The 25,597-nt window shown below is 38.7% G+C and overlaps 1 protein-coding gene and 1 long non-coding RNA gene across 12 annotated transcripts; one reads left to right on the top strand and one right to left on the bottom strand.

The window, feature by feature from the left end:
* Nucleotides 1-1,726: 1,726 nt before the first annotated feature.
* LOC112672424 (uncharacterized) lies at nt 1,727-7,571 on the bottom strand. The gene is made up of 2 exons (XR_003144280.3): nt 7,282-7,571; nt 1,727-7,002 (listed from the first exon to the last, which is right to left on the bottom strand). It is a non-coding gene; the product is annotated as an uncharacterized LOC112672424 (long non-coding RNA).
* TIAL1 (TIA1 cytotoxic granule associated RNA binding protein like 1) lies at nt 6,996-25,353 on the top strand. 11 transcript variants are annotated; one of them, XM_049102990.1, is made up of 14 exons: nt 6,996-7,182; nt 9,387-9,454; nt 9,956-10,017; nt 13,871-13,967; nt 18,686-18,835; nt 19,109-19,163; nt 19,321-19,408; nt 21,302-21,377; nt 22,572-22,680; nt 23,000-23,095; nt 23,200-23,284; nt 23,563-23,686; nt 24,022-24,161; nt 24,976-25,353. In XM_049102990.1, exons 4-14 carry the CDS (start codon nt 13,956-13,958, stop codon nt 25,100-25,102), a joined length of 1,062 nt encoding a protein of 353 aa, XP_048958947.1. In that variant the 5' UTR covers nt 6,996-7,182; nt 9,387-9,454; nt 9,956-10,017; nt 13,871-13,955; the 3' UTR covers nt 25,103-25,353. The 11 variants fall into 11 exon arrangements, with proteins under 11 accessions (XP_048958947.1, XP_048958948.1, XP_025323199.1 ...); XM_025467416.3 differs by lacking the exon at nt 6,996-7,182 and adding an exon at nt 7,744-7,884; XM_025467418.3 differs by lacking the exon at nt 6,996-7,182 and adding an exon at nt 7,746-7,884 and having other exon boundaries at nt 18,737-18,835.
* Nucleotides 25,354-25,597: the final 244 nt, after the last annotated feature.

The raw sequence follows: 25,597 nt of genomic DNA, 5'->3' as shown, positions 1-25,597 counted from the left end.
ATATTTAGTTTATCTCTCCATCCATCAACGGACGCTTGCTCTCACCTTATGAACATGGGTGTATAAATATCTCTTCAAGACCCGATTTCAATTCCTTCAGATATGTATTCAAAAGTGGAATTGCTGGATCATACATAGTATTTCTATTTTTAATTTTGAAGAACCACCATATTTTTTTACACAGCACCTGCATCATTCAAACATTTGCATCAATGGTGCACAAGGGTTCCAGTTTCTCTACATTCTTGTTTTCTTTTTTTTTTTTTTCTATTTTTGTTTTTTGATAGTAGCCCTTGGAAGGGGTTTCAGAGAGCTTTTCCTTTTGATTATTCTTATCAATTTTTTTTAAAAAGAGAGTTCCTCCTCCTCCTCTGATTTCCCTTTATAGGTTAGTAGCTTCCCGTGTTCTCAGCCCTCTTAGCCTCGCCACCCTCCCCAGGTGGTATCTTCTCTCATGCTGAGACTACAATTACACCTGTGGACTGATCCTTCCCAAAGCCAGTCTGGGCCTCTGCCTGGGCTCCAGATGTCTATATCCATGTGTACAATGAGCAGCTTTAAACACGTACCCCATCAGCAGATGCAAAACCGAACTAACTTTCCCTGAAACCTGCTCTACCTCCTGTATTTCCTGAATCAGTGAAAGGCTCCACAATCTGGGCAGACAGCCAAGCTACTAACATGGGAATGATCTCAGTTTTCCCTTTCTCTCACCCTTCTGTCTCCCTGTTATCTTGTATGCATAACCTTCTGTCTTTTCTCATTGTTACTGTCTAAATTCACTCAATCTATGCTACCTTATCTCTTGCCTGGACTACTGAAATTATCTCTCAGGAGCTCTCTCAGCCTGAAATCTCTCATCCCTATAATAACCCACACATCTGCTTGAGTTATCTTGCTATAGTACAGGTCTGATATTATACTCCTCTGCTTAAAAGCTCTGAATACATATGGAGTAAAGGACCAAGAACAAGGATACTTCTAAAGAAGAGCAGGAAGGTGACGAACCCCACCCAGATTAGAACTTATCAGGAGGATCTATTTTTGTATTGGCACAGGCATAGAGAAGTTGGCCCACAGAATAGAGCCCGGAAGCAAACTTGCACGTATACTAGGCTCTGATGGCCATGAAGGTGCCCTGCTCAGACCTCCCTGCAAGAGAAGCTGCTGCAAGGAATGTATTGGCCTCCTGGTCTTCTCCAGGATAGAACACATGGCAACATCACATCCACTGCAGCATCCATGCAGAAGCCATGCTGTCTCCCAGGGCTGCTTTCAGCCTGTCACTGAGATGGCGGAATTATTGGAGCTGGGCCATTTCTGCTCAGCCCGGGATTTTTCTAAGGGGGGCTCTGCCCTGGGGCACTCCACTTGCTTAGCCAAGTCTTACTTCGAGTCACACAGTGTCTGAGGGAATTGCTAGCCTTCCCTCTCTCCTTTGACAAGTGTCCAGCCTCTGTTGTGGGAGTCCCGGCCTATTCGAGTTCTCTCCTCCTTCCATCATTCACAAGTTTCCTTCAGTGTATTTCTTATACATCTAATCCTATCTGTGTCTTCCTAGAGGACCCAAACTGCACCATGATAGAGGAAGCATGTCTAATCAACTGGGGGAGGGGAAAGCTGTTGTGCTTCTAATTGCAGTTAAAAAATAATGGTTAACCATATGGAAAAATATGAAATTGGATCCCTACCCTACATATATATAAAATTCCAGGTGGGTTAATGATTTCAATATCAAATATGAAATTTATTTATTCATTTATTTTTATTATTTTTTTCAAATACGAAATTTTAAAATGTTTTAGTAGACTCCATGGATGAGCATTTCTTATTCTTTAGGCTTAAGGTGGGGAAATATTTCTTAAATAAGACACACACACGATTGATGTGACCACTTTAAGACCTTTTGTTCATTAAAGGCACTTATAAAGAGAAAAAAAAAAAACTGGGAGAGGATATTTGCAATATAAGTGAGAAAAAATGGGCAGCCTGGGTGGCTCAGCGGTTTAGCGCCGCCTTCAGCTCAGGGCATGATCCTGGAGACCTGGAGATGGGAGTCCCATATCAGGCTCCCTGCATGGAGCCTGCTCCTCCCTCTGCCTGTGACTCTGCCCCCCTCTCTCTCTCTGTGTCCCTGGTGAATAAATAAATAAAATCTAAAAAAAAAAAAGTGAGAAAAAATTAGCATAAGAATTCATAAAAGTCAACATAAAAAGCACATATAACCTCGTAGAAAAATAGGCAAAAGATATGAACAGGCACTATTCAGAAGAGGAAACACAGATGGCTAATAAAAAATGGTCAATCTTACTGATTCGGTAAATGCAAATTAAGATCACATTGAAATCATACTCAGATTGACAAAAACGTAAAAAGTCTAACAAAAGCAAGTGTTGAAGAGGACGTGGATCCAGTCATAAGACCTCTTACATAATGCTACTGGGAGTGCAAATCAGGGTACCTATTTTGGAAAAAAATATTTGATACTATCTTCCAAAACTGAAATATTCACATACCCTGTAACCCAACAATACTACTTTAAGTATAAATCCAAACAGACCAAAGAAAGCTCTTATACATCTATTAACAGGAGACGCGTTCAAGTATGTTCATAGCAGCACTATTCATCACAGTAAAAACCCAGAAGCAATTCAAATGTCTATCAATGAGAAATCAAAATGTGGTATATTCACACACTGGAAATCATACAATAGTGAAAATGAATAAGCTGAATACATAAAATATGGCTTAATCTTACATTAGGTGAAAACAATCTCAAAAAGATAAAAAGCATATTTTTCCCTTTGTAACAGACTTCATTTATTTTATTTTTATTTTTTAGATTTTTATTTATTTATTCATGAGAGACAGAGAGAGAGAGGCAGAGACACAGGCAGAGGGAGAAGCAGGTTCCTGTGAAGAGCCAGATGCCTGGACTCGATCCCGGGACTCTGGGATCACACCGTGAGCTAAAGGCAGACCCTCAACCACAGAGCCACCCAGGTATCCCAGACTACTTCTACTTCTACTTCTTCTTTTCTCCTTCTTCTTCTTCTTCTTCTTCTTCTTCTTCTTCTTCTTCTTCTTCTTCTTCTCTTTTTTTTTTTTTTTTAGCAGTTTTACGTTTACAGAAAAATTGTGCTGGAGGTACAAAGTTCCAATACATCCTCTGCCCCACCATAGCATACAGTTTCCATAATACTATCATCTTGCATTTCTGTGGTATGTTTGTTGCAACTGATGCACCAACACTGACACATTATTATTTACTACAGTCCCCAAGGTTTACATTAGGACTCACTCTCTTAAAGTGTACAGTTCTATGGGATCCACTAAACGGATAGTATCATACAGAATATTTTGGCCCTGGTAAAAATGCTCTGTGTTCCACCCATTCATCTTCCCTCCTCTGCCTTGGCAACCATACCTCTTTTTAGTCTCCACAGCCACACTTTTTCCAGGATGGCAAATAGCTGGAATCACACAGTATATAGTCCTTTCAAATTGACTTCTTCCATTCAGCAATATGCATTTAAGATTATTTCATGTTTTTTTTTTTTTTTTTTTTTTTTTTGGCTTGATAGCTCATTTTTTTCTTTCATTGAATAACATTCCATTGTCTGGATATACTACAGCTTATCTATTCACTTATCCCAAGACAGCTTAGTTGCTTTCAATTTCTTGGAATTATGAATAAAACTGCTGTAAATATTCATGTGCAGGTTTTTGTGTGGACTTAAGTTTTCAACTTATCTTGGGTAAATATCTAGGAGCTATGTTTAGCTTTGTAAAGAAACTGCCAAAATCTCTGCCAAGGTGGTTGTACCATTTTGCATCCCCACCAGCAATATAGGAGAGTGCCTATTGCTTTACATCCTTGCCAGCATTTGGTGCTGTTAGTGTTCTGGAGTTTAGCCATTCTAATAGGTATATTCTTTTTTCTTGTCTTTTATGGGGGGGAGGGGCTGTTACTTTTTATTATATTTAAAACAATTAAAAATACATTGTATACACACTTTGTGTGTGTGTGTATATATATATACACACACACAGTTGCATTCCATATAAATACATATGTGGAATATAAATTTATAAAAAGGAAAACAAGAAACGGTGAAAATTTGGGATTATGTTTACCCCAGGTGAAGGGAGGCAAGAGGATCACTTAGTGTATGTGTAGGGTGGGAGGCAAAACATACATTTGGTTGTAAATTTTTGTCATTACAACTTTAAGGTGGAAAATTCACAGCTATTATTACATTAAGAGGAACAATTAATAAAGGTGGGTTGTATGTGGTCTATGTCCTAATCCCCAGAATCAGTAAAATGTGTTATGGCAGAAATGGGACTTTGCTGATGAGATTAGAGGCATGTTGAATTGGGGAGATTATCCTGGCCCTGTGTAATCATCACAAAGAGTCCTTGTAGTGAGAAAGGAAGGCAGGAAGATCAGTCGGAAAGAAGCCTTAGAAACAGACGTCAGAGAGGAAAGAAGTTCCTATGCTGTTTCTGAACAGGGTGGATGAGACTGAAAGCCAAGGGATGCTGACAGCCTCTACAAGGTAGAAAAGGCAGGGAACCCATTCCTACCCTAGACCTCAGGAACAACCAGCCCTGCCAATACCTTGATTTTAGCTCTACTGAAACTGATTTTGGACCTCTGGCCTCCGGAGACGTAAGACAGTGAATTCCTATTATTTTAAGGCATTAAGTTTATTACAGCAGTAACAGGGAATTAATACAGTGGGCCAGGCATGGATCAATGACTAATTGCAGGGATCCCTGGGTGGCGGAGCGGTTTAGCGCCTCCCTTTGGCCCAGGGCATGATCCTGGAGACCCGGGATGGAATCCCACGACCGGCTCCCGGTGCATGGAGCCTGCTTCTCCCTCTCCCTCTGCCTATGTCTCTGCCTCTCTCTCTCTCTCTCTGTGACTATCATAAATAAATAAAAAAAAATTTTAAAAATGACTAATTGCATTACGATAAAACTGGCCCAATACTAGGTCCAATAAAAGCAGGCCAACAGGGCAGCCCGGGGAGCTTGGCGGTTTAGGGCCTGCCTGCCGCCCAGGGCTTGATCCTGGAGTCCCACGTCGGGCTCCCTGCATGGAGCCTGCTTCTCCCTCTGCCTGTGTCTCTGCCTCCCTCTCTCTCTGTGTGTCTCATGAATAAATAAATAAAAAAACCTTAAAAAAAAAAAAAAAAAAAAAAGCAGGCCAACAAACACCCTTGAATAACTCCTCACTGTTTCAAAGACAAAGCTCAAATCCTCGGCCTGGTACAAATCCTCCACAACACAATTCCATAGAGCCCACCTCTCCGAGCTCTCAAGACCCCCCACTCCACCCACACCTTCCTTTCTTCTCCCTCCCCAAGTAACAATATATATATATATATATAAACCTTAGATCCTGGTCTCTGCACCCTTTTGCAATTCCCACTGGCTGTTAAGGGGTTCACCGCCCCCGCTAGGGGGAATCTGAAGCTTTCCAGGTTCAAATCCCCCTCCCCCTCCGCACAGGCCCGCAGAGCCCACTCTTTACAGCTGGGACCCCTGAGCTCGGGCAACAGGCTGGAAAAATCTTGATCACCGCCCTTCACAGTAACATTGTGATTCACACTCAGTAACATTCTCCCGAAGATGCTGGGGGGGTGGAGGTGGGGGTGGGGAGGGGATGGAAGCGCACCGTGACCTGTTGCAAAAAAAAAAAAGAAAGAAAGAAAAAAAAAATCCTACGGGGCTAGGGGAGCACTTTGGAAAATAGCTGCCTCCTTTCTCAAGCAAGGCTTCGTTTCCCGTCTGCATGATGGATGTCTGCCAACACGACCTTAAGTCTGTGCACGTCTCTGCCCGAACGTTCTTTTTTTTTTTTTTTTTTTCCTTTTCCCCACTCCAAGAAGTCAACAAGGGATATTCGGGGGCATCAGCACTGCGCCTTACACTGACCCGATGAGTCACTTTAGTGGAGGGCTGCTCCGCTCACCACATTACCCGCCGCGATAACGGATGGGGAAACCTTTGAAACTTCTAAAGCAATCTCCGCAGCCTACCTAGACCAGGAATACCTATCCGCGGGAAAACACGCCCCAAAGACAAGGCCAGACCTTAGGAAGCCCGAGGGGACCCAGCGAGCGCAGCTCCCGGCTCAGCCTGGACCCGACGTCGGCCGCAGCCCCTCCAGCCCGCCGCGCGGGGACGGGGGGGGCGACTGACGACCCCCCGTCGGCTGTTTGGATGCACAGAGAACAGCTCGCCAAGGCCGGCGGACTCCGACACCACGCGGAGCCACAGCGCAGCTTCAGCCGCACTTGAAGAACCCGCTCTCAGGCTGGACGAGGGCGGAGCGGTAGCACAGGCTGAGCCAACTGGAGAGCCCTACAATGCGGCGAGCGGTCCAAGACAGCCCCCCAGAGCGAGGCACTCTGGGACTCGTAGTTTACTTCCCGGTCAGCGCTTTTAATTCCCATCCCGTCCCCCGCTGCCTTTCAACGTCGCTTCTATGCTCTCCCTCTCCTTCCAGCACGCCAACTTCCTGGTCGCCGCACGCCCTCACGTACGACTACACTACCCAGAAGTCTCTTCTTCGCGACCCAGCGCGCCGGGGGCGCCGGCAGTCTCCCGCGGACTACAGTTCCCAGAAGTCCCCTGGAGAAGCGCTTCCCTCTCTCCTTTCCAGGACCACAATTCCCAGAACCTTCAGCTTCCCGGCGGTTCCCTTTTTTACTCGATCTCTCCTCGGGCTGGTGGGGTTCAGCCGGCCGGCAGGCACGGAGCGGACGTCGTGATTCGTCGGGACTGGGCGCAGGGTTTCCTTAGCGGCCTGTTTTGCTCCCCACTCGGTGATTCCCTTTACAGGCCGTCGCGGCTGGCCTGAGCGGTGACCTGGCGGGCCGCGCCTGCGCTCTGCCCCGTTTCCTGCCTGGCTGGTGGCGGTGGCCATTTTGTTCATCCTCCTCCTCCTCCTGCTCCTCCTGGTTGGAGCGCAGTGTCCGGAGCGGGCTGGGGGGAGAGAGCCCGAGAGCAGGGTTCGGTGGCTTTTCCTCTGTCCCCAGCCGGTGCCCGGAGCCCCCCTCCCCTTCCTCCCCACCCCCTCCCCTCCCCAGCCCTGCCCTCCCCCTTGTCCCGGGATCGCTCCGTCGCACCCACCATGATGGAAGACGACGGGCAGCCCCGGACTCTGTGAGTACCCGGGACGGGGGCAGCCAGGCGCCGGGAGGCCCGGGCGCCGCGGGGCGATGCGGGAGGGAGCGGGAGCGCGGGGCCGAAGCTGGGACTTACGGCGGCTCCTTGGCCGGGGCGGCGCGGACGCCAAGTGCATTCCTCCTCTGTCCCCTTTTCCCTGGGAAGGAAGCCCTCCCTTCCCCCGACGCAGTCACTTCCTGGGGTCTGGGCTTCGTTTCGACCTTCTCCTCTCGCGCCCTTCTCTGCACTCCCTCCCTGGGCCGGCCGTCCGCACGGCCGGGGCTGTCAGGCCCGGGAGAGCTGCTCCCCCTCCGCCGCGGGGGCCCCGGGCCGGGCCGGGCGCCGCCGGTCCCCACGGGGGCAGGGCCTGGGCGGGGGTGGGACCGGGGGTGGGACCGCAGCCTCGTGCCCGGGGGCCCGGGAGCCGGGGGGCCCGGAGCCGGGAGCGCCCCCGCCCCGCACGCCCGCCGCCGCGCCGCTGCCGGCCCGCGTCGCAGGCTGAGCTCCCCGAGGAAGCGGACACGGAGCCTCCACTCCAGCCCGGGCTCGCTCCCTGCCCCACGTGCCCCCGCCCACGCTGTCAGACGCTCGCCGAGCGCCCGCTACTTTCGAAGTGCAGGAGGGATGCCTCTGCCGCCCGAGCATCTTTCCCTTCTTCGAAGTTTACTTTGAGCGCTACCTACGCTGAACTGACAGCCAGTTAGTCGTTTCACTGCTTTCGCTCTTCTGGTGTTCCCTTCTCCTGATCTGTTGTGTGCTTTGAGACCCTCCGGAGTTGGATAAAGTGTCGTCTATCCCCTATTCGATGTGTGTCTTCTGAGCGCCCTTTTCTTCCTCTATCTTGCTGTGGCTTTTTTTTTTTTTTTTTTTTTTTTTTACACCTGAAGCCCGGTCTAATGAATGAGTTTCAATCTTCCAACCGCTTGTTCGAGTTTTCCTTTCTTTCCTAATGAAGAGTGATGACTCAGCATTTGCATTCCTTTCCGGGATAGTGTGGCACTCCTTTCTTTTTTTCCTGCCTTTTTTTTTTTTTTTTTTTAAGAAAGTCTGGGTGATTTCTAATGAACTGTTTAAGTTGGCCACCTTTGGTTTTCCTAGCCTCTGCAAGCTCAGCACACCTACCTCCAGTAGAAGGAGTCAGATCGCTGCTTTGTTTTCTCTTGCCTCTGCCTGGTATTGATACGATCATAGTCCACTCCGCTCTGCTATCTGTTGGGGAAATTACTTTTTGGGGGAATAGATGAAGGTGGATGGGTACTCAGGAAGTTTGACTAGATTCTCATCTCTTCTACCAAAGAAAGCGCTCAGTAAAGAAGATAGATATCTATTTACAATATTGATAACAGGTTTGGGGTTTTTTTTTTTTTGTTGTTGTTGTTGTTTCATTTGGGAGGGGTGGGGGTGGGCTGGCGCTCTTTGTATTCCTGGTTCTCTAAATGTCTCAACCAAAGTATTTGCCATCCTGTTTTGAGAATTTGAGACCAACTTAAGCACGTCAAATGCTTCAGTGACAAAAGTCTGCTTTGGAGAAGTTTTATATTTATATTCTGCGCTGTCTCCCATTGCTGACTTTTTTTCCCCCAGAAAAGAGAGAATTGGAACAATTTGAAATTTGCCCTTTAAAATCTGTTGAAACCAAGGCTTGATAGCCACGTGTGCTGTGATGGAAGCATCTGAGAAAGCGGATATAGTGCCTAGCTAGCATGTATTTAACAAAGATAAAAGTTACATTGTATCTAAACATCAGAAATGTCATCATTGCATCATAATAGCTACTGAATAATTGGTAAATTCTCATGGCACCTTTCTCATTAACTGTATCTGTTCCTTAAGAAGAGGAATTCCTGGTTTTGTGGGGCTAAATAATTTGCCATTTCGCTACCTTTAATTCATATAACTATCTTTGCATTTGCCTTATCTTCATCTCCATCAGACCTTGGACCCTTCTCCAGTAGACTAATGAGCTAACTTTGTCACTTCTTACCTCTGCTCTCTCCAATCTCCTGTTTTTCTCTGAAACACACTTACTTCGTCTGTGTTTACAGTTGTCTAAGAATGTGACATGTGTACATGTGAGTAAAGAAACCTCTTGAGCTTAGTTGTACCTGTATGTCAGTACATGTTTACTATTCTGTCTTCCTTTTTCCTTCTCCCACTCTTCTCTATGGGAAGGGTTTTTTTTTTTTTTTTTTTTTTTTTAGACAAGGACTGCTACATCTTCCTAGGTCTTACCCCTGCAGCACTTAGTTCACTGCCTGGAACACAAGAGGTACTCAAATATTTTACGATGATTATACTTCTTTGAATTAGTATTAAGGTTTTTTAAAAGTCCTGATTAATGTAAAATCATGAGCAGACATGACTGTCATACATGGTGTGGTCTGATAATTTTTTTATATATATTTTAAAACCTTTACATGTGGAATTTTGAGATAACAAATGTTTCAGATTCAGGATTTCTCGATCAGATTTTAATAAAAATAATGTATAGTCTAGTTTTTTTCTAAGTGTTCATTTTACATAATTCCCCTCAAAGGGTTCTTTTAGGTGTAAGTAACATGATGAAAACTTTGAACGTGACTTTAGAGGTTGACATCTAGTAGGGTTTTATTTTGTTTATTTATGGAGATCCTTTTATTTTACATTGTGATCTGTGGGTTAGGTTTTCAAGTGGCTAGTATGTTGTAAAAGAATGTACTCTTAACAAAGCTTATCTTAAACTGTTTCCTTAAAATGCCTGTGTGTTACTAGTGAGGTTTTTTTCCTGCAGACACACACAAGCTAAGACATATGGTTCTATCATCAGAAAACAATATGGTGTTTATAGCCTAGGTAGGTCTTTAAATATTCATTACCTACAGTATTACTAATTTATTTGATGGTATTTAAAGTGGTATAGAATTGCTTTGATGTTGAGCCTAAAGTTTGTTTATCCTTTAAAGGTCTGTTTTCTGATGTTCTTTGTTCTTATTTGACATTTATTTGGGGGTAATATATATTGGATAACTTGTGATCTAAAAAAACAAACGAGATCATTCTGTGTAATCTGGTGTTAGAAGTAAACTGCCTAACACCAACCTTGTGGGACCCACATTTCAGACTTGTGTTGTAGGTAGCTTTTGAGTGCAGAGATTTGATCTGAATCTCTAACACAACATTAAATTATAGCAGTGCTCTATTGTGGTTTAAATTTCATTTATCTGATGCCTCAAAATTCGTAGGAATTGTGGATCTGGGATTACACCATGTTATGCTATGCTTTCCTGTTCTTTATTTCTGATAGAAGCTGTCAAAAGGAGGAAATAAAGCAGTGACTTAGAGTATAACCTGAATATTTGAGGGTAATAGCAGAAGAAACTATTAGATTCCATTATAAAATTGCTTAGCTATGTGATGGATTTGGCTATATTGTGGCTGTAACGAAGCACCTCTGTCAACTCAATCACATTCTCTGTTTCTTTAAAATGCGTGTGTGCGTGTGTCAATATCTTGTATATAGGTGGTCAGTTCGCTTGTACCCCCTTGTACCTTTCCTCCACCTTGCCTCCTTCCTAAAATAAAATACCCACAAATTGATGAGTTCATTTAGAGGCCTGTTGAAGGATATTGTTATGAACAAAAGCAAAAATGTTACTTTCATGGAGATTTAGCCATACTGTCTTGTGCAAAAGTACACGTAATTAATTTCAGCCTTGGTAAGGCTACTCTTTTCAGAGTGAGAGCACATTCAGTGTTGAAAAAGCTTGATTAGTCTTCTGAAAGGCATGATGTTCTTAACTTAAAATTCTGCCCAGTTGGACATAGGAAGTAGTTTGGCAATGTGAACTTTTGCCTACAGTGAAACTGCCAAGTTTCTGGTCTCAGATTGGATTTTAACCCTTAAATTAGGGATAAAAGCATCATTTCCCATTTTTAATGCTTTAGTTCCAACAGTTCCTGTTCATAGAAGACAAAATAGACCTAAGGTATGCCTTTTTTTTTCCCTTCAGTAAATATTGTTTTGGAATTTCCTCAGTGTTTATTCTTTGAATTGACCTCCTAATACAAGAATTTGAGCCATTTGCCTTTTTCTGTATTTTGTATGTTTCAGGCAGAAACTTTATACTTTAGCACTTGGAACTTTAGAATATATTGACTATTTCAGAAGAGAAAGAAAGTGAAGTGTAGGAACTATAATTTAGAGAGAGAAAAGATACTTCTCTGTACTGCCAAGAGATGATGTTCTTTCTAGGTCAGATGTTGAACATCTGCCTTACATATTTTTGTTAGTATTTATTTTGGGACATAATTTTATGGTATTGTAAGATACTTACACTGTGCAATACAGTATTTTAAAAAGTTATAAGTAGTTTCTTTGAATACTATGAAGGATGAAGGCATATGCAAATGAACGAATTACAGAAATTGAGTAAAGGAAAGGGCAGTCTGAGATTTGGATAAAATATAGGTGAAATTATATGGTGAATTACATCCCTTTTATCCCACTAAATTAAGATGTTGTACATGTTATGGAAGCCTTTTTTAATATTAGTTTTGGAATTTAGTTTGCTGCTTTACCACTGAATTTTTAGTGTAGATATTTGAAAAATAGGAAACCTTAAAACTGGATTTTTGTATTTCGTGTCATTCTAAACTTAGATTACCATTTTACTCCTTAGCATCAGTGCTTGAAATGTAAATTACCATATCTAAGTGTGCCTCTGGAAAGTCTTCAAAATTTATAACTCACTCGAAAAAGATTGACTTGGAATAAAAATACTATTAAAACTGTTAGGTGTGGAAGGTAGCTAATGCCCATGCAATTTTTGTGAACAAATCCGTGTTTAAGCGGTAATGCAAATTTAAAACTATTTAAGTTATTTACATTGTATTATATGAAAATAATTATTCTACTATAACTTTGTTATTAGTGTCAATATGTGAAAATCAGTTTTATCCATTCCTCTTCTATTCTCTAAGCAATGAGCTAACTAGCACTTTAGGCTAAATGAATATAACATTTAGGAGACCAAGGTCACGTCTTCATTTTCTTTATAGAGAGTTCTACCTCATACAAAAAGAAATTATTCCCTGGATACAGGCTCACAAATCCCTATGAGTTAAAAAGGGACAGGCAGTTGTCTGACGAGCTTATAATCCTATAACTTTTGGTACTGCTGGAAAAAGTGTGTCATTCCATGGCCTACCGACGGGTCTGCTCTACTTTAATTATAAGAAAAAGATGGCGTGGTAGACCTAAAGCCGTTTGTCACTAGTTTAGTCTTCTATTTAAGTAACATTGGACGTGTGGTTCACTTTTAGAGCATGTAGTTATTAGTGCCCATTGCAATGAAATTCTTAGTTGAACTGGGAAATCGCTACTCATTCTTAATCAGATCATTTTTTTCCTTTTTACACTTTACCTTTTCTCAGTTTGTTTTTCCCTTTCAGGATGTTCCAGCTTAAAGCAGTTATGTATTTAATATGGTAACCATAGGTGCAATGCTCATTTTGGTCTCCGTGATCAGTTTCCAGATGTTATATATTATCGTTAAGAAAATAAAACTTAACGTCTTTTTAATTTCCAGGAGTAGCTATGTTAAAATTTATAAATGTTGTTTAGTTCATGAGGTTGTTCACAACAGATGTGAGTTTTAGGAATTATACACTGAGTACTAGAAAGACTGACAAGTTTGGCCATTTATTAAGCTAAATTCATATAAATCCATGGACAAATCATATAAAACCAGGTGGTCATTTCTGGATGGTGGTATTCTTTTCTTTTGAGTTTATCTGTATTCTGAATTTCTTAATATAGGAAAGAATACATATATTCAATATGTAATTTAAAAAAAAAATCCCAAATCTTTAAATCAGCATAGTGGAAAGTATACCTAGATTTGTCTTATATTTCTCTGAATTTCTGGAGAAATCTTTATATTCTGTTATCTACAAATAAAGGTATATTTTGTTGGTTCTGGTGTATTTTACACTAGGAAATTTTTATTATTTTTGCCCTGCTTTCCTAAAACAAAACAATGAAGATATACCATCAATGAGTCTTATTAGCAAGACAAAACAAAACCTTCCAATCTCTGTGTTTTGCTATAACTCTAATTCTGTTCTTTGTTCGCGTAATTGCTTTTGTTGGGGATCTAAGATAAACTCCCTTTATGTCTAATGTCTCTTTATGATCAGATCTTATAATTAATCAGTATTTTTGGTATTATTTATGTGTGTGTGTTTGTGTGTGTGTCTCTCTCTCACACACACACATACACATTTTCAATTGTGTTTTACATCCAGAATTTTTTTTTTTTTTTTTTTTTTTTTTACATCCAGAAATTGTTGCTATCTGGAGATTGGTTTAAATTTGTATTATTTTTATTCTAATAAATAAGATGAGAAAATGATATGTAGGATATGGAGTAATAATGCTTTGGGGGTATGCAAGGTCACAGTGATTTCTTCTTTATAAAATGTTTGAAGTGATACATTAGTGGCCTGATTTTAGTACCCTAGAACACTTGCTGCTTTTCTAAGTAAGGCTTCATCTTACCTGCATAGGATTAGGCTTAATCGTAAAAAATTGTACTGAAGACAGAGGAAGTTAAAATGAAATAAAAAGTGTTGAGTTAAATGATAATGCATTAGCGTCAGAGCTGAAGGGAAATGCTGATAATGTATTCTTTTTCTTCTTGAACAGATACGTAGGTAACCTCTCCAGAGATGTGACAGAAGTCCTTATTCTTCAGTTATTCAGTCAGATTGGACCCTGTAAAAGCTGTAAAATGATAACAGAGGTAAGATCTTCCCAGTTCCATGTGCTGACAGCGTGATGCTTAACATGGGAGATACATAAGTTGATTAATATCATTTTAAAATGTCACTTTAGGCCTCAAGTTACTCTGATGGAGAGAGATTCACATTTATTGTGTTGACTTACTACTTTGATTTGGCAGACAGACTAGGTTTAGAACGGCGTTTTATTTGCGAGGACAAAGTTTGTGTGCTGTTACTCTCACGTGGTCATTTTTCAGGATGTAGTTACCTTCGAGTGATTCTGCTTGTAAAAAAACTGTTAGAACGTATCTCATAGTGCTGAAAAACCAGCTAATACTTCATACGATTCCATTAAGAATGTTACCTGTTCAGATAATCTGCATGTAAGGTTTAGGAATTAGTGTAGTAAAAGAACATTAGGTTCTTGTGTGCGTAGTGCAGCACCGTGCACTGTGGGTATCTCTACTAAATACTAATAATAGCGGCTGTATGTAGACTGGACTTAAGTTGTTATGGTGATCATTTGGTTTTTCCTCTTTGCAAAGAAAACTTTCTTTTTATACTTTCCTGGTTAAGACTGTGTAGCAGTGCCCAAAGGCTCGTGGTTCAGTTCATCTTCTTCCTTTGTCTTTATTCACCCACACGCTTTTTAGACTATTTACTCTGTACCAGCTATTCCAGGAAGTTCTAGAGATACAGTGCTAAATAAGACAGTTCTGGGCACTAGAATTCTACAGCCCGATGAGGGAGACAGAGGAGTTAACAGGCACTAATGACACATGCTGTGGGAGCACAGGGGTCTGGTACAGTCTTGGGCCTGGGGAGGCTTTATGGCTTTATTGGAGGAATCAGCATCTAGGCTGAACCTCAAGGATAGCAGTGAAATCTGAGGAAGAAGGGATTCCGGGTAAGAGAAGAATGGCGATCCAGTCTGGTAAACGGAGCAGGTGTGCTCATGAGAGGAAGTTGAAGGTAGAGACCATGGTGTGGTCGGCGTTCTGAATGGGATTAGTCATAAAAGATGGCAGGAGATGAGGCAAGAGTGTTCAGCAGGGGCTGGAAGCTGTGCTAAGGAGTTTGTGTTATACCCTGTGAGGGGAACTGTGAAAAACCCGTAAAGCAAATTGGCCTTTTGATTTTCTTTCCTAGCTATTAATAATCCTTCTTCTGTTCCAGTACCCCTTCTTTCCTTTGATCATTCATTCATTCATTCTTTGATTCATTCATCAAAAATTTACTTTATGCTAGGCACTATTCAGAGTGCTATAGCTCTGGGGCTATAGTAGAAAGCCAAAGGACACCCGTGAGTTTACATACTATTGAGAATATTGTTAACAAACAAGTAAACAATAATTGCAGATAGGCATAAGAGCTCTGACGAGAATAAAACCATTCTGTGATGAGGATTGGAGAGTTGATGTTTATATAAACTAGGTGGTGAGGGAAGATGTCACCTCTCTGATCTGAGACAGGAATAAAAAGATGGTGCCATCTGTGTTCCGAGCTAGTGGCAGAGGGAATGGCAAATACAAAAGGCTGTGAGTTGGTAATGAACTTGGTGAGTTCATGGAACCAAAGACTAAGATGGCTGGAACCTGGGGAAGTAGAGGGAAGTGGTGGAAAATGAGTGTAAAGAGATAAGCAGGCAGGGTTCAGAATCACCTATGGTAGTAGGGGCCATGATACATAGTTGTGGTGGAGTTTTAAGCAGAGTAATGAGGCACTCTGGTTTGCATTTTTAAGATTATTTAGAGAATGGCTTGTCATGGAGAATGGATTGTAGGGTGCAGGAATGGAAGAAGGTAAACCAGCTGGGTTTATTTTACTAGTCTATGTAAGAGCTGATGGGGATTTGTTCTTTAGATTGGTAGCTGTAGAGATAGAAATAGGGAAGTTTGGAATATAATTTGCGGGTGGAATCAATTAGTAGGACTGGATGGGCTGGGGAACATGAGGGAAAGGAAGACATTAAGAAAGACAAAGGCTCTTGTTTGCAGTTGTGTAGATGGTCATGCTATTTGTTCAAATGGGAATGACGAAGGGAGGCATAGTATGGTTGGGGGAGTGGTAGGAATCAGGAGTTCTGTTTTGACAGTGTTAAACTGCAGGTGTGCATTAGATATCCAAAGGAACATTTTATGTAGATAGTTGGGTAAGCTGAGAGACCGGTGCTGATGATACCGGCTTGTAGGTGTATTTGAACCTATGGGACTAGATGAAATGTGGACATGGTTCACATTTCACTAGATGAAATCTAGTCCCTTGATCTAACGAGTGCTGATGGAAGAGGGGTAGAGTGGTCTAGGTCTAAGTGCTGGAGCATTTCAACATTTAGGGTGATGCTTAGAGTTTGAGTTAAGGGGGAAGAACTGCCTTCTGAAAGATTTTCCATTAAGAGAACCAGAAAACCAAGAGGCTATGTGGAACCTAAAATGGAATATTTAAAGGAGGAAGAGTTGTTAGCTGTTTTGAGTACTGCTTGAAAGTCTTAAATGAAGACAGAAAAGGGATCACAGAGGTGGCAGAGGGGTCACTGGTGAGCTCAACACAAAGTTTCACTGGCCTGGTTGGGTAGGAAGCCGATTGGAGTGGGTTCAAGAGAGAATTGGGATGTGAGAAAGTAGAGTCACTACAAAATTTTTGAGAAACTTTTGATAAAGTTTTAATAGTATTCTTTTTAAAAACTGTGTGCACAGTCATCCATTTGAGGGGAGAGGGATTTGAAATGAATTTTTATAATTCATCCGTATTCTGCAACTCCTACATTCAAATTTATAGATAGCTGTAAAATCTCATCTTGACGTTTATGTCATCCAACAAACATTGGTGACTACTAATCAAGGTAAGGACACAGTTGATCTCTAGAATGTCCCTTGGTGGCATAAATGGGAAGTGTCCAAAGAGCTAGGCGTTTATTTCCCTTTTCATAAATTCCATTTCAGTATATGAAAAATGCTTTTTTCCCTTAGTTTTGTGATTTTAAAATTTATTTATTTATTTATTTTTTACTTGAGGTATTATTTGTTGTAGATTCTAGGTTTCTCTCTATACTATCATGTTATGTTACCGATTTTAAGGCTAAAAAATTCTTTGACTGGGTTGGGACAGAAATCAGTGGTGTCTTACCTGGAATGCAGTGTGATGTGAGAGAGAGAGAGAGAGAGAGAGAACACACACATGCATATATGCATATATTGAATGGGGTTGGCCTGCTACTAGTTAGGTAAACTTGAAGTCAGTCTCCATGAGTTAGGGTAGTTAACTAAAGTGTCTTGTTATCGTGGATCTGCCATTGGACTCCTGTATGTTTTGCTAGAATTACCAGTGTTTTCTGTAAGGACCATCAGGGCTGAGGAGATAGTAAAATGAAAAATTAGCTAGCGTAGTTTTTGTTTGCTATTTACCTTTGCATCCTTTCTACAAATGAATGTTATTGATAAACGTTAACTCTTTTACAAGAGGAATTTAAGCATGTTTTTCTTTGGAATCTTTTCCTCATTTCCTTTCTGTACCTCTTAACAGAGTTCACATGGCTACGACAGTGGGATTTTATATGAGAGCCCGTAGTTTTCTTGTCAATATTAATGATCACACTTTTTTCCCCCTCAAGGAAATGCCTTCTGGTTGCTTCGTCACTATTGTTTTTAGACGTCTTATTTTGGATTTTTCTTCTAAAACTTTCCCAGAATGAAAAACCATGGTTATTGAAAAGATCTTTATTTTATCTGGTATTTTGTACCCCTTGTAAGTGCAACTAGAATTTTAAAATAGTATTATTTTTTTTAGGGCGTTTTACGTTGAAAAGTGATGAGTGTTTTTAGCCTTATGCAAAAAAAAGATGTATTTGTACAATTTTGTAGTTCTTCAATACAGGTTGCAGTTTTATAGAATTCAATTCTGTTTTGGTTGTTATAAAGTTGTTATAAAGTATAAAGTTGTTATAACTTAGGTCATACTTTCTGATTGTCTTCATAAATGTCTCTTTGCCAACTCCTGTCAAGCATAATATTGTAGAAAAAATTTAACGAAGGTTTCTTTTTGTGTGTGTGATCTAAAATTGTAGCTTTGTCCTGGCATATTTTATTCAGACATTTTCAGAAATCCTTTTCTTGATTACTAGCATACTTTTCTGGCTTTTGAAGACTGGATTTAAAGTATATTGAATCTCCTGTTCGTTAGAATAGTTTGAAAGATGGGGAATTCATTTCAATAGCAGATTATAAATTTGAAATTTTTGTTTTTATTTTCATCCCTTATCCAGGAAAGGAATACATAATCATCTCCTCATATGTAGTATTCATCCTAGTTTTTCAATCATAAGTAAAGTTTCTCAAGTTGGTTCGTTTCTGTATTTTTTTTTTTTTTGTCCCGGGACAGTTTATGAAGGATTATGATGCATAAATAGAATTCATCCTTTTGAAAATTATGTTGGGAGAAAGAAGAGCAGTGGTAAGGAGTGGAGTGGTCCTTAAGGTTTTGTTAGGTCTAATATAAAATTCTATTTTATATTTAACATATTCCACCAGGATTCTATATTTTGCTTTAATAATGATAGTCATGATTCTATACCGCTTTGATGGTTCTGTTTGAGTACAACAGTATTCTGAGGTGCAAAGTCAGGTGTAGCTGTAAATCTTATTTTTTATTTTTATAAGTGTTAGGCTTTCATAAGCTTTTGCAATCTCACCTTGTACATTCCTAGCTGTCAGTAATGTTTTTTCCTGGATTTTCTTCTCAGCAACCCGATAGCAGAAGGGTCAACTCTTCTGTTGGATTTTCTGTTTTGCAGCATACAAGCAATGACCCATATTGCTTTGTGGAATTTTATGAACACAGAGATGCAGCTGCTGCATTAGCTGCTATGAATGGGAGAAAAATTTTGGGAAAGGTAAGATAATAGAATGATGGCACCTCATGAGTAATATATTTTTGCATGTCAAATTAGCTTGTGTGCGTGGTTTTTTTGTTTTGTTTTTAGCTTGTATTCTTTTTAGCAAGTTTTTAAACAAATATTCAACTCTGCGGAGTGATGGTTTTTGCTTATTCAACCTAGTGTTTTTACAAAAATTATCCTGTTTGATAAATGATTTAATAAGTGGTAAGTGTTACGGTTCTTAATGACATGCCTAATAATTGTATTAAATATAATCTTTATTTTTAGGAGGTCAAAGTAAACTGGGCAACAACACCAAGTAGCCAGAAAAAAGATACTTCCAGTAAGTACTCCTGCTGCATTTTACTGTGGAAGAGTTCTGAAATTATCCTGGCAGCGCTACCAGCTTAAGTAGGGTTTTTCTTCCCTTAGTATTGCCTGAAAAAGGCTTATTGTAGCTAACTTTTTAAGTATTTGATTACCAAATGCTTTGATTTCAGATCACTTCCATGTGTTTGTTGGGGATTTGAGTCCAGAAATTACAACAGAAGATATCAAATCAGCATTTGCCCCCTTTGGTAAAATATCGTAAGTATCATAATCAATACTATACTCTGTAGTGATAGGCAAAATTATATATGATTAACTTGTACTGGAATTAAGATTTTCTTTCCCTAGTTAGTGTGATTTTTTTTGTTTGTTTGTTTTGTTTTGTTTTTTTTTTGATTAGTAGATGTTGTTGAAAATGTTAATGTCATTTCAATGTTTTGGGGTCTTGTTTTCATCTAATCCTGTGTATAATATGTTAAAATTTTTTAAGTGATTGTTTGTTATCTTTGAAGCAGATGTTTGGGTGGAAAGCCTAATATAAAGTCCAACTTTCTGTCATATGTTTTCAAAATTTGGTGGTTAACTAAAAGTGAATGTGATGTATACTGTGTATTAAACTTTTATAGGAAGAGTTTATAAATTGGGAAAAAGTAGGTAAATCCTTGGGTATATTGTGGTTAAATTCTAAATGTACATGTTTAATTATAATGATAAGTGTGTTTTGATATTTTAGCTGAAAAGTAGTACTATTATAATACTAAAATGTTTCATTGTCTGAGCCATAAATGTGGGATTAATTAGTGGATGTTTTTTTCTTACTGGTATTTGATTTCTGCTAGTTAGGGCCTAAATGTTTGATTTTTAACAAAGTTTATGCTCAAATCTCACTTGTATGTTATGTGATCAAGTACATTGGAAAATTTAAAGTGGTTTTATAAGTTCTATAAAATGTTTATTGCAATTTATCTTTCTGATTTAAATCCGTATATTTTATGTATTTCCTGTAGATTTAAATGAAATGCTATAGTACTACTTTACAGGAATGTGTTTCACCTAAGAACAACAATATTTTTCTGTATACAATTTGTTGTTCTGTAGATTTATTTGAAAGAAAGATTTAATTCTTAATTTTCTATTTTGATATGTGCTTTGCTTTTTAATCTTTAAATGTGGTAAGTAGTACTGTTTTAAAAATCAGTATAAAAAATAATACAGGTTGCTGTTTTTTGATCTTTATTTATTATACCTGAGACCTGCAGTTTTTCTAAAGTCCAAGTCACAATTAAAAGTAATAGCATTCTGGTTATTTTGCAGAATTGCTCATAAGAATGGACAGGATCTTGAAGGCTAACTGCAAGGAACTGTGCACACTGGAACTCAGTTGTAGATTTTTTTCTCATTTCTATTTATTCTTATTATACATTATTTATATATACATATTTTAGTATTTACATTTTAACATTCTATATTCAGTGGAGTTCTATATTTCCAATCATTTTAACTTACTCACTAAAATTTCTGTGTAAATTTGTTGTTTTCGTACTGGTGTGCTTAGCATTGTTGTTAGTTTTTTATTCTCCTTACTTAAATTTCTGAAAATGTCAATTTTTCAAAATTTACAGCTGCCCAAACTCCAAAATGATGGTAGAGAATTGACCAAGAAAAATAAAGAAATCTGTTAACAGGCCATGTATGCCTTTTTAATTCCTATTTTTACCTCTTTTTCAATTTTTTAATATTTCATATATTTTGTATCACTAGGCAGAAGACATTTAACTATTTAGAGATTGCATGGTAAAGTAGTTAGCATTGTTACAGTAATTTATAGAACCAGTAAACCTTAGAGGACACTAGCCAATAGAATATTAGAAAAGGAAACTATTGTTCCTATTAATCTTCCAATTTGAGCATTTAGTTTAGAAAGTGCAGGCTATTTGATTAGGTTGCATGTTTATTACATGTTTTTGTCCTACTGCTTTTTTCTAACAGGTAAAGAAGCGTTAGGGAGAGTTCAGGAATGGCAGTAGTTAATTAGGGCTAACTGGAATTTTATTTAAAAAAATGCTCACAATACAGTGTGTGTGGTTCCTTTTAGTTTTTATTTTGAGGATGACTCTTACTTCCCTCATTTAGCTGTGCTTCTTTTCACAGGGATGCCCGAGTAGTTAAAGACATGGCAACTGGAAAATCCAAAGGCTATGGTTTTGTATCTTTTTATAACAAACTGGTATGTTCTTTCAACTCAATGTAAATTTACTATAAAATTTAGTCGTTTATTAATTGGAATCTTGAATATTCTTAGATGTTGACTATAAAATTTCTATGTAATTTTGTGTATTTTAATAGAGTATAATTGTTTTCTTGGAAATAGCTAGAAAAAGGCTGATTATAAGAAAGACTATTATGGTTGCATTAATGCATTGGTGAAGGTAAGATGCTGCGTTGGAAGTCAAACTCGACTAGGACGTATGAAAAAAGAAAAAAGAAAAGACTAGGACATATGAACTCATCTCAGAATTTGGAGGGAAGTTAAATTATATTTAAGAGTTTTAACTTTTAAATTATCATCCATACTTTTGTAGTTAGAATATTAATGACTATGGCAAATTATGTAAATGAAAATTAAAGTGATTCATCATGATTTTTGCATATATTCTTAAAAAGGTACCAGAATGTCTAAGCATTTGTAGTAACTTTAAAATCGGATGATAAAGTGGGCTTTGATAGTATTTAGACCAGTTTTAGCGACTTTTAAATTACCTGTATCTTATTGAAGTGGCAAGATAAAGGTTAGGAGCTATATTCTTTTGCTTAGATTCATTGCAAATTCACATTAGTTGTGATAATTAAATTCATTTTTATTGCCAGCATTCTAAATCCTAATGTGGAAGTCTTCTGTCTTAAAATGAATTCTTAATCTTGTATCACAGTCATAGTCCATTGCTACTAGAATATAGATTTTGGGGTATGTAATTTAGACCATAGTATTGGGAGTTTCTGTATATTCAGTAAAAGTTATGTTTCAAATCAACCGTTAAATTAGGATATTTGTGAAGAACTTTGTTTTATGGGATTCTTGATTTCCCTCTTTCTGGTAATCAGTGGGATTATGATTTTTTTCTTACATATTTGAATTATAATCCTTTTCCCTCCCCTCGATGCTTAAATGCTGTCCTAGTATTTTGAAATCTGTGAATACAAATAGTTTTGGCATATCACTGAAGTTCAGATTTTTTTTTTCCTTTTTTTTGGTGATACTAGTTCAGTTTTGTTTATTTAGGATGCTTAGTGAATTCATTCCCTTTACTGGTAAGATTTATTGGCTCCAGCAGTGCCAGCATTTTATTTCATCTTCCTGGGTCTTATATGCCACAATTTTCTTCTTTGTTTGTAATTGCTTTCTTTCTCTTTTTCTCTGTAGGATGCAGAAAATGCAATTGTGCATATGGGAGGTCAATGGTTGGGTGGTCGTCAGATCAGAACCAACTGGGCCACACGTAAACCACCTGCACCTAAAAGTACACAAGAAAGTAAGATGTGTCTACTGTGTGTGTTAAAATTATGGATACTTCACCAAATCCTGAATTAGGGTAGTCTTAATTCCTTAAAATATAAATGTTATTACCATTGTAAGGCTCGTTTCATCTTGAATTTAATTGGTAGTAATTGGGCTTTGATAATTTGGTAATTAGTATATTTGGAGCTGTGAACTAGCTGATTGTTTAGATCAAATCATGGTGTCAAGAAGAAAAATTCAGTTTTCACCCCCAATTAGGTGTATCTCCGTACATAGTAATCAGTTTGGTAACTACTGTACAATCAACATTTTTGTTTTCTTTCTGTATATAGATAACACTAAGCAGTTGAGATTTGAAGATGTAGTAAACCAGTCAAGTCCAAAAAATTGTACTGTGTACTGTGGAGGAATTGCCTCTGGGTTAACAGGTATAGTGTATGGTTCCCTCCTCCCCTTCCCTGCAGAGCTGTATCACTCTTAGTGTCAGTATCGTAAGTCTTAAGTATTTTATTTGTGTGTTTTTGTTTCTCAGATCAGCTTATGAGACAGACTTTCTCACCATTTGGACAAATTATGGAAATAAGAGTTTTTCCAGAGAAAGGCTATTCATTTGTCAGGTAAAATTCTACCTACAGGCTACTCCTTTCTTTGACCCATGCCTTTCAGTTACATTACTTGATACCCTCCGGTATCAGTTTTTGCTACTTTAGTAGGTTGGGCAACATAGTACTTTAACCTACCTGTATGCATACTGTTCTTTAGGAAAATGCCAAGTTGACAGTTACAAACTAATACATTTCTATATTTACTGTGTAAGTTCTTTTCTTTTCTTTTTTTCTTTTTTTTTTTTTTTTTTAAAAAAAAAGGACAAAACCCTCATATCTTCCCCTTTTAGATTTTCAACCCATGAAAGTGCAGCCCATGCCATTGTTTCAGTGAATGGCACCACGATTGAAGGACATGTTGTTAAATGCTATTGGGGTAAAGAATCTCCTGATATGACTAAAAACTTCCAACAGGTAATTCGATTTTTCACAGCACTTTTTAAGGTTTCCATCTTACATATCTACATAAAAGCTTTAGAAACTCTGTAAAATAAACAAAATAAAGCATATAGCTGCTTTCAGTTTATTTTATTAATGCTTTTTCAAAAGTGATTATTTTGCGGTATTAACTGAATCTTAATACTTTCTTTCCACAGGTGTCACCACCCCAATAAACTTAGACAATGATAAATAACAGAGTCCTATTCACATAAGGGTGCTTACTTAGTTTTTCTCTTCCTTGTCTCCCACTTTCTTCAAATACTGTGTTTCTTACTTATTCCCTAAAACAGTAATTTGCTTTTTCCTAGGTCGACTATAGTCAGTGGGGCCAGTGGAGTCAGGTTTATGGAAACCCACAACAGTATGGACAGTATATGGCAAATGGGTGGCAAGTACCGCCTTACGGAGTATACGGGCAACCATGGAACCAACAAGGATTTGGAGTAGAGTAAGTTGTTTGGGTTTTTCCATATAGAAACATACAATTTTGACAAAAGAAATCAAAAGTATGTTTTTCTAGGGAGAATCTATCTCAAGTAAATTCATCAGGCTATCTGATATTGTTAGAGTTACAGAAACCTTATGAAAAGTGATTTATAGTGCAAAAATGTGCTTTTTATTACCTAGGTTACTTTGAAGTAACATTTGTGTCCTCCTATCTCTATAAGCTGTTGGTAGAATTTCATTTCATTTGCATTTCTAATCTATTTTATCTCCTCGTTTATTTTTGCATGGAAGAGGTCTTTGTCTAGATATGTTTAGAAATGTAATGATTTCTGTCTGTTGGGTTGTGTGAGAAGTCTAAGAAATTATGTGGTACAGAGTAGCTTGCTTTTTTTCCTTTGTTCATAAAATGGTTTTGTCCTTTGCTTCTTCCCCAGGTCAGCCTAGATCTTTATTTTTACTGATTCCTTCTTCCTTCTTTTTCCGGCACGAATTTTGTGTTTTTTAAATTTCTTAAATTGATGTACCATGTGTGCAATAAAGGATAGGTAGATGATTTGTCATTTTTAAAAAATCAATTTTGAGATGTTCTTCAGAGAAGTCATTGTGTTAAGTTGTGATTATGTTAACAAAAATTTGAGACTAATGTTAGGATATGGATTCTGCATGTGTGGATGTGTGTCATTTATTTCTTTGTTGTAGATGTGTTGATTTCTTATTTATTCTACGATGGGGCTCTGCTTGATTTTTGTATAAAAATATAGATAATTTTTTCTTTGTGTTTGCTCAAGATGTTTTGTTTTGTTTTGTTTTCCAAGTCAATCACCTTCTGCTGCTTGGATGGGTGGATTTGGTGCTCAGCCTCCCCAAGGACAAGCTCCTCCCCCTGTAATACCTCCTCCTAACCAAGCTGGATATGGTATGGCAAGTTACCAAACACAGTGAGCTGGGACTCTAAACAAAATTGTAATTCACGATAGCTTCAGTTTCCTGTGACACTCTGAAGACATGAAAGTAGACATCGGAAAATGAAAATATTTATTTTAAAAATTGAAATGTTTGGAACCTTTAGCACAGCTTTGCTTTGGTGAAGGACACATGTCTTCTAGTTCTGCCTTTTTAAGTTTTTGTTCATGATGGATATGAACATGATTTTTCTTTGTGTACAAAAACTAAAATAAAGTCAATAAAGACAATTCTGACTACAAATTTTGATATAATAGGAGAAATGGGTAATACATTTTGATTCTTAAATACTATTCCATTTTTATCTTGCTGTTCAGTATTTTAACTCACTGTGTTTTTAAAAGAGCAAAAAAAAGGGAGGATCGTGAAAAACTGGGAATCACATATAAGTTCATCCTGAACCTTGATACTCCCCTCCCCTCCCCTGAGGTGGACCACATTCGAAGTCAGCAGAAAAAAAGTGTGATATTGAGA

This window comes from Canis lupus, chromosome 28 (assembly GCF_003254725.2).
Source record: "Canis lupus dingo isolate Sandy chromosome 28, ASM325472v2, whole genome shotgun sequence".
Classification (NCBI taxonomy): domain Eukaryota; kingdom Metazoa; phylum Chordata; class Mammalia; order Carnivora; family Canidae; genus Canis; species Canis lupus.
The sequence above is the reverse complement of the archived record's forward strand: the minus strand, read 5'-3'. Positions and strand labels throughout refer to the sequence as shown.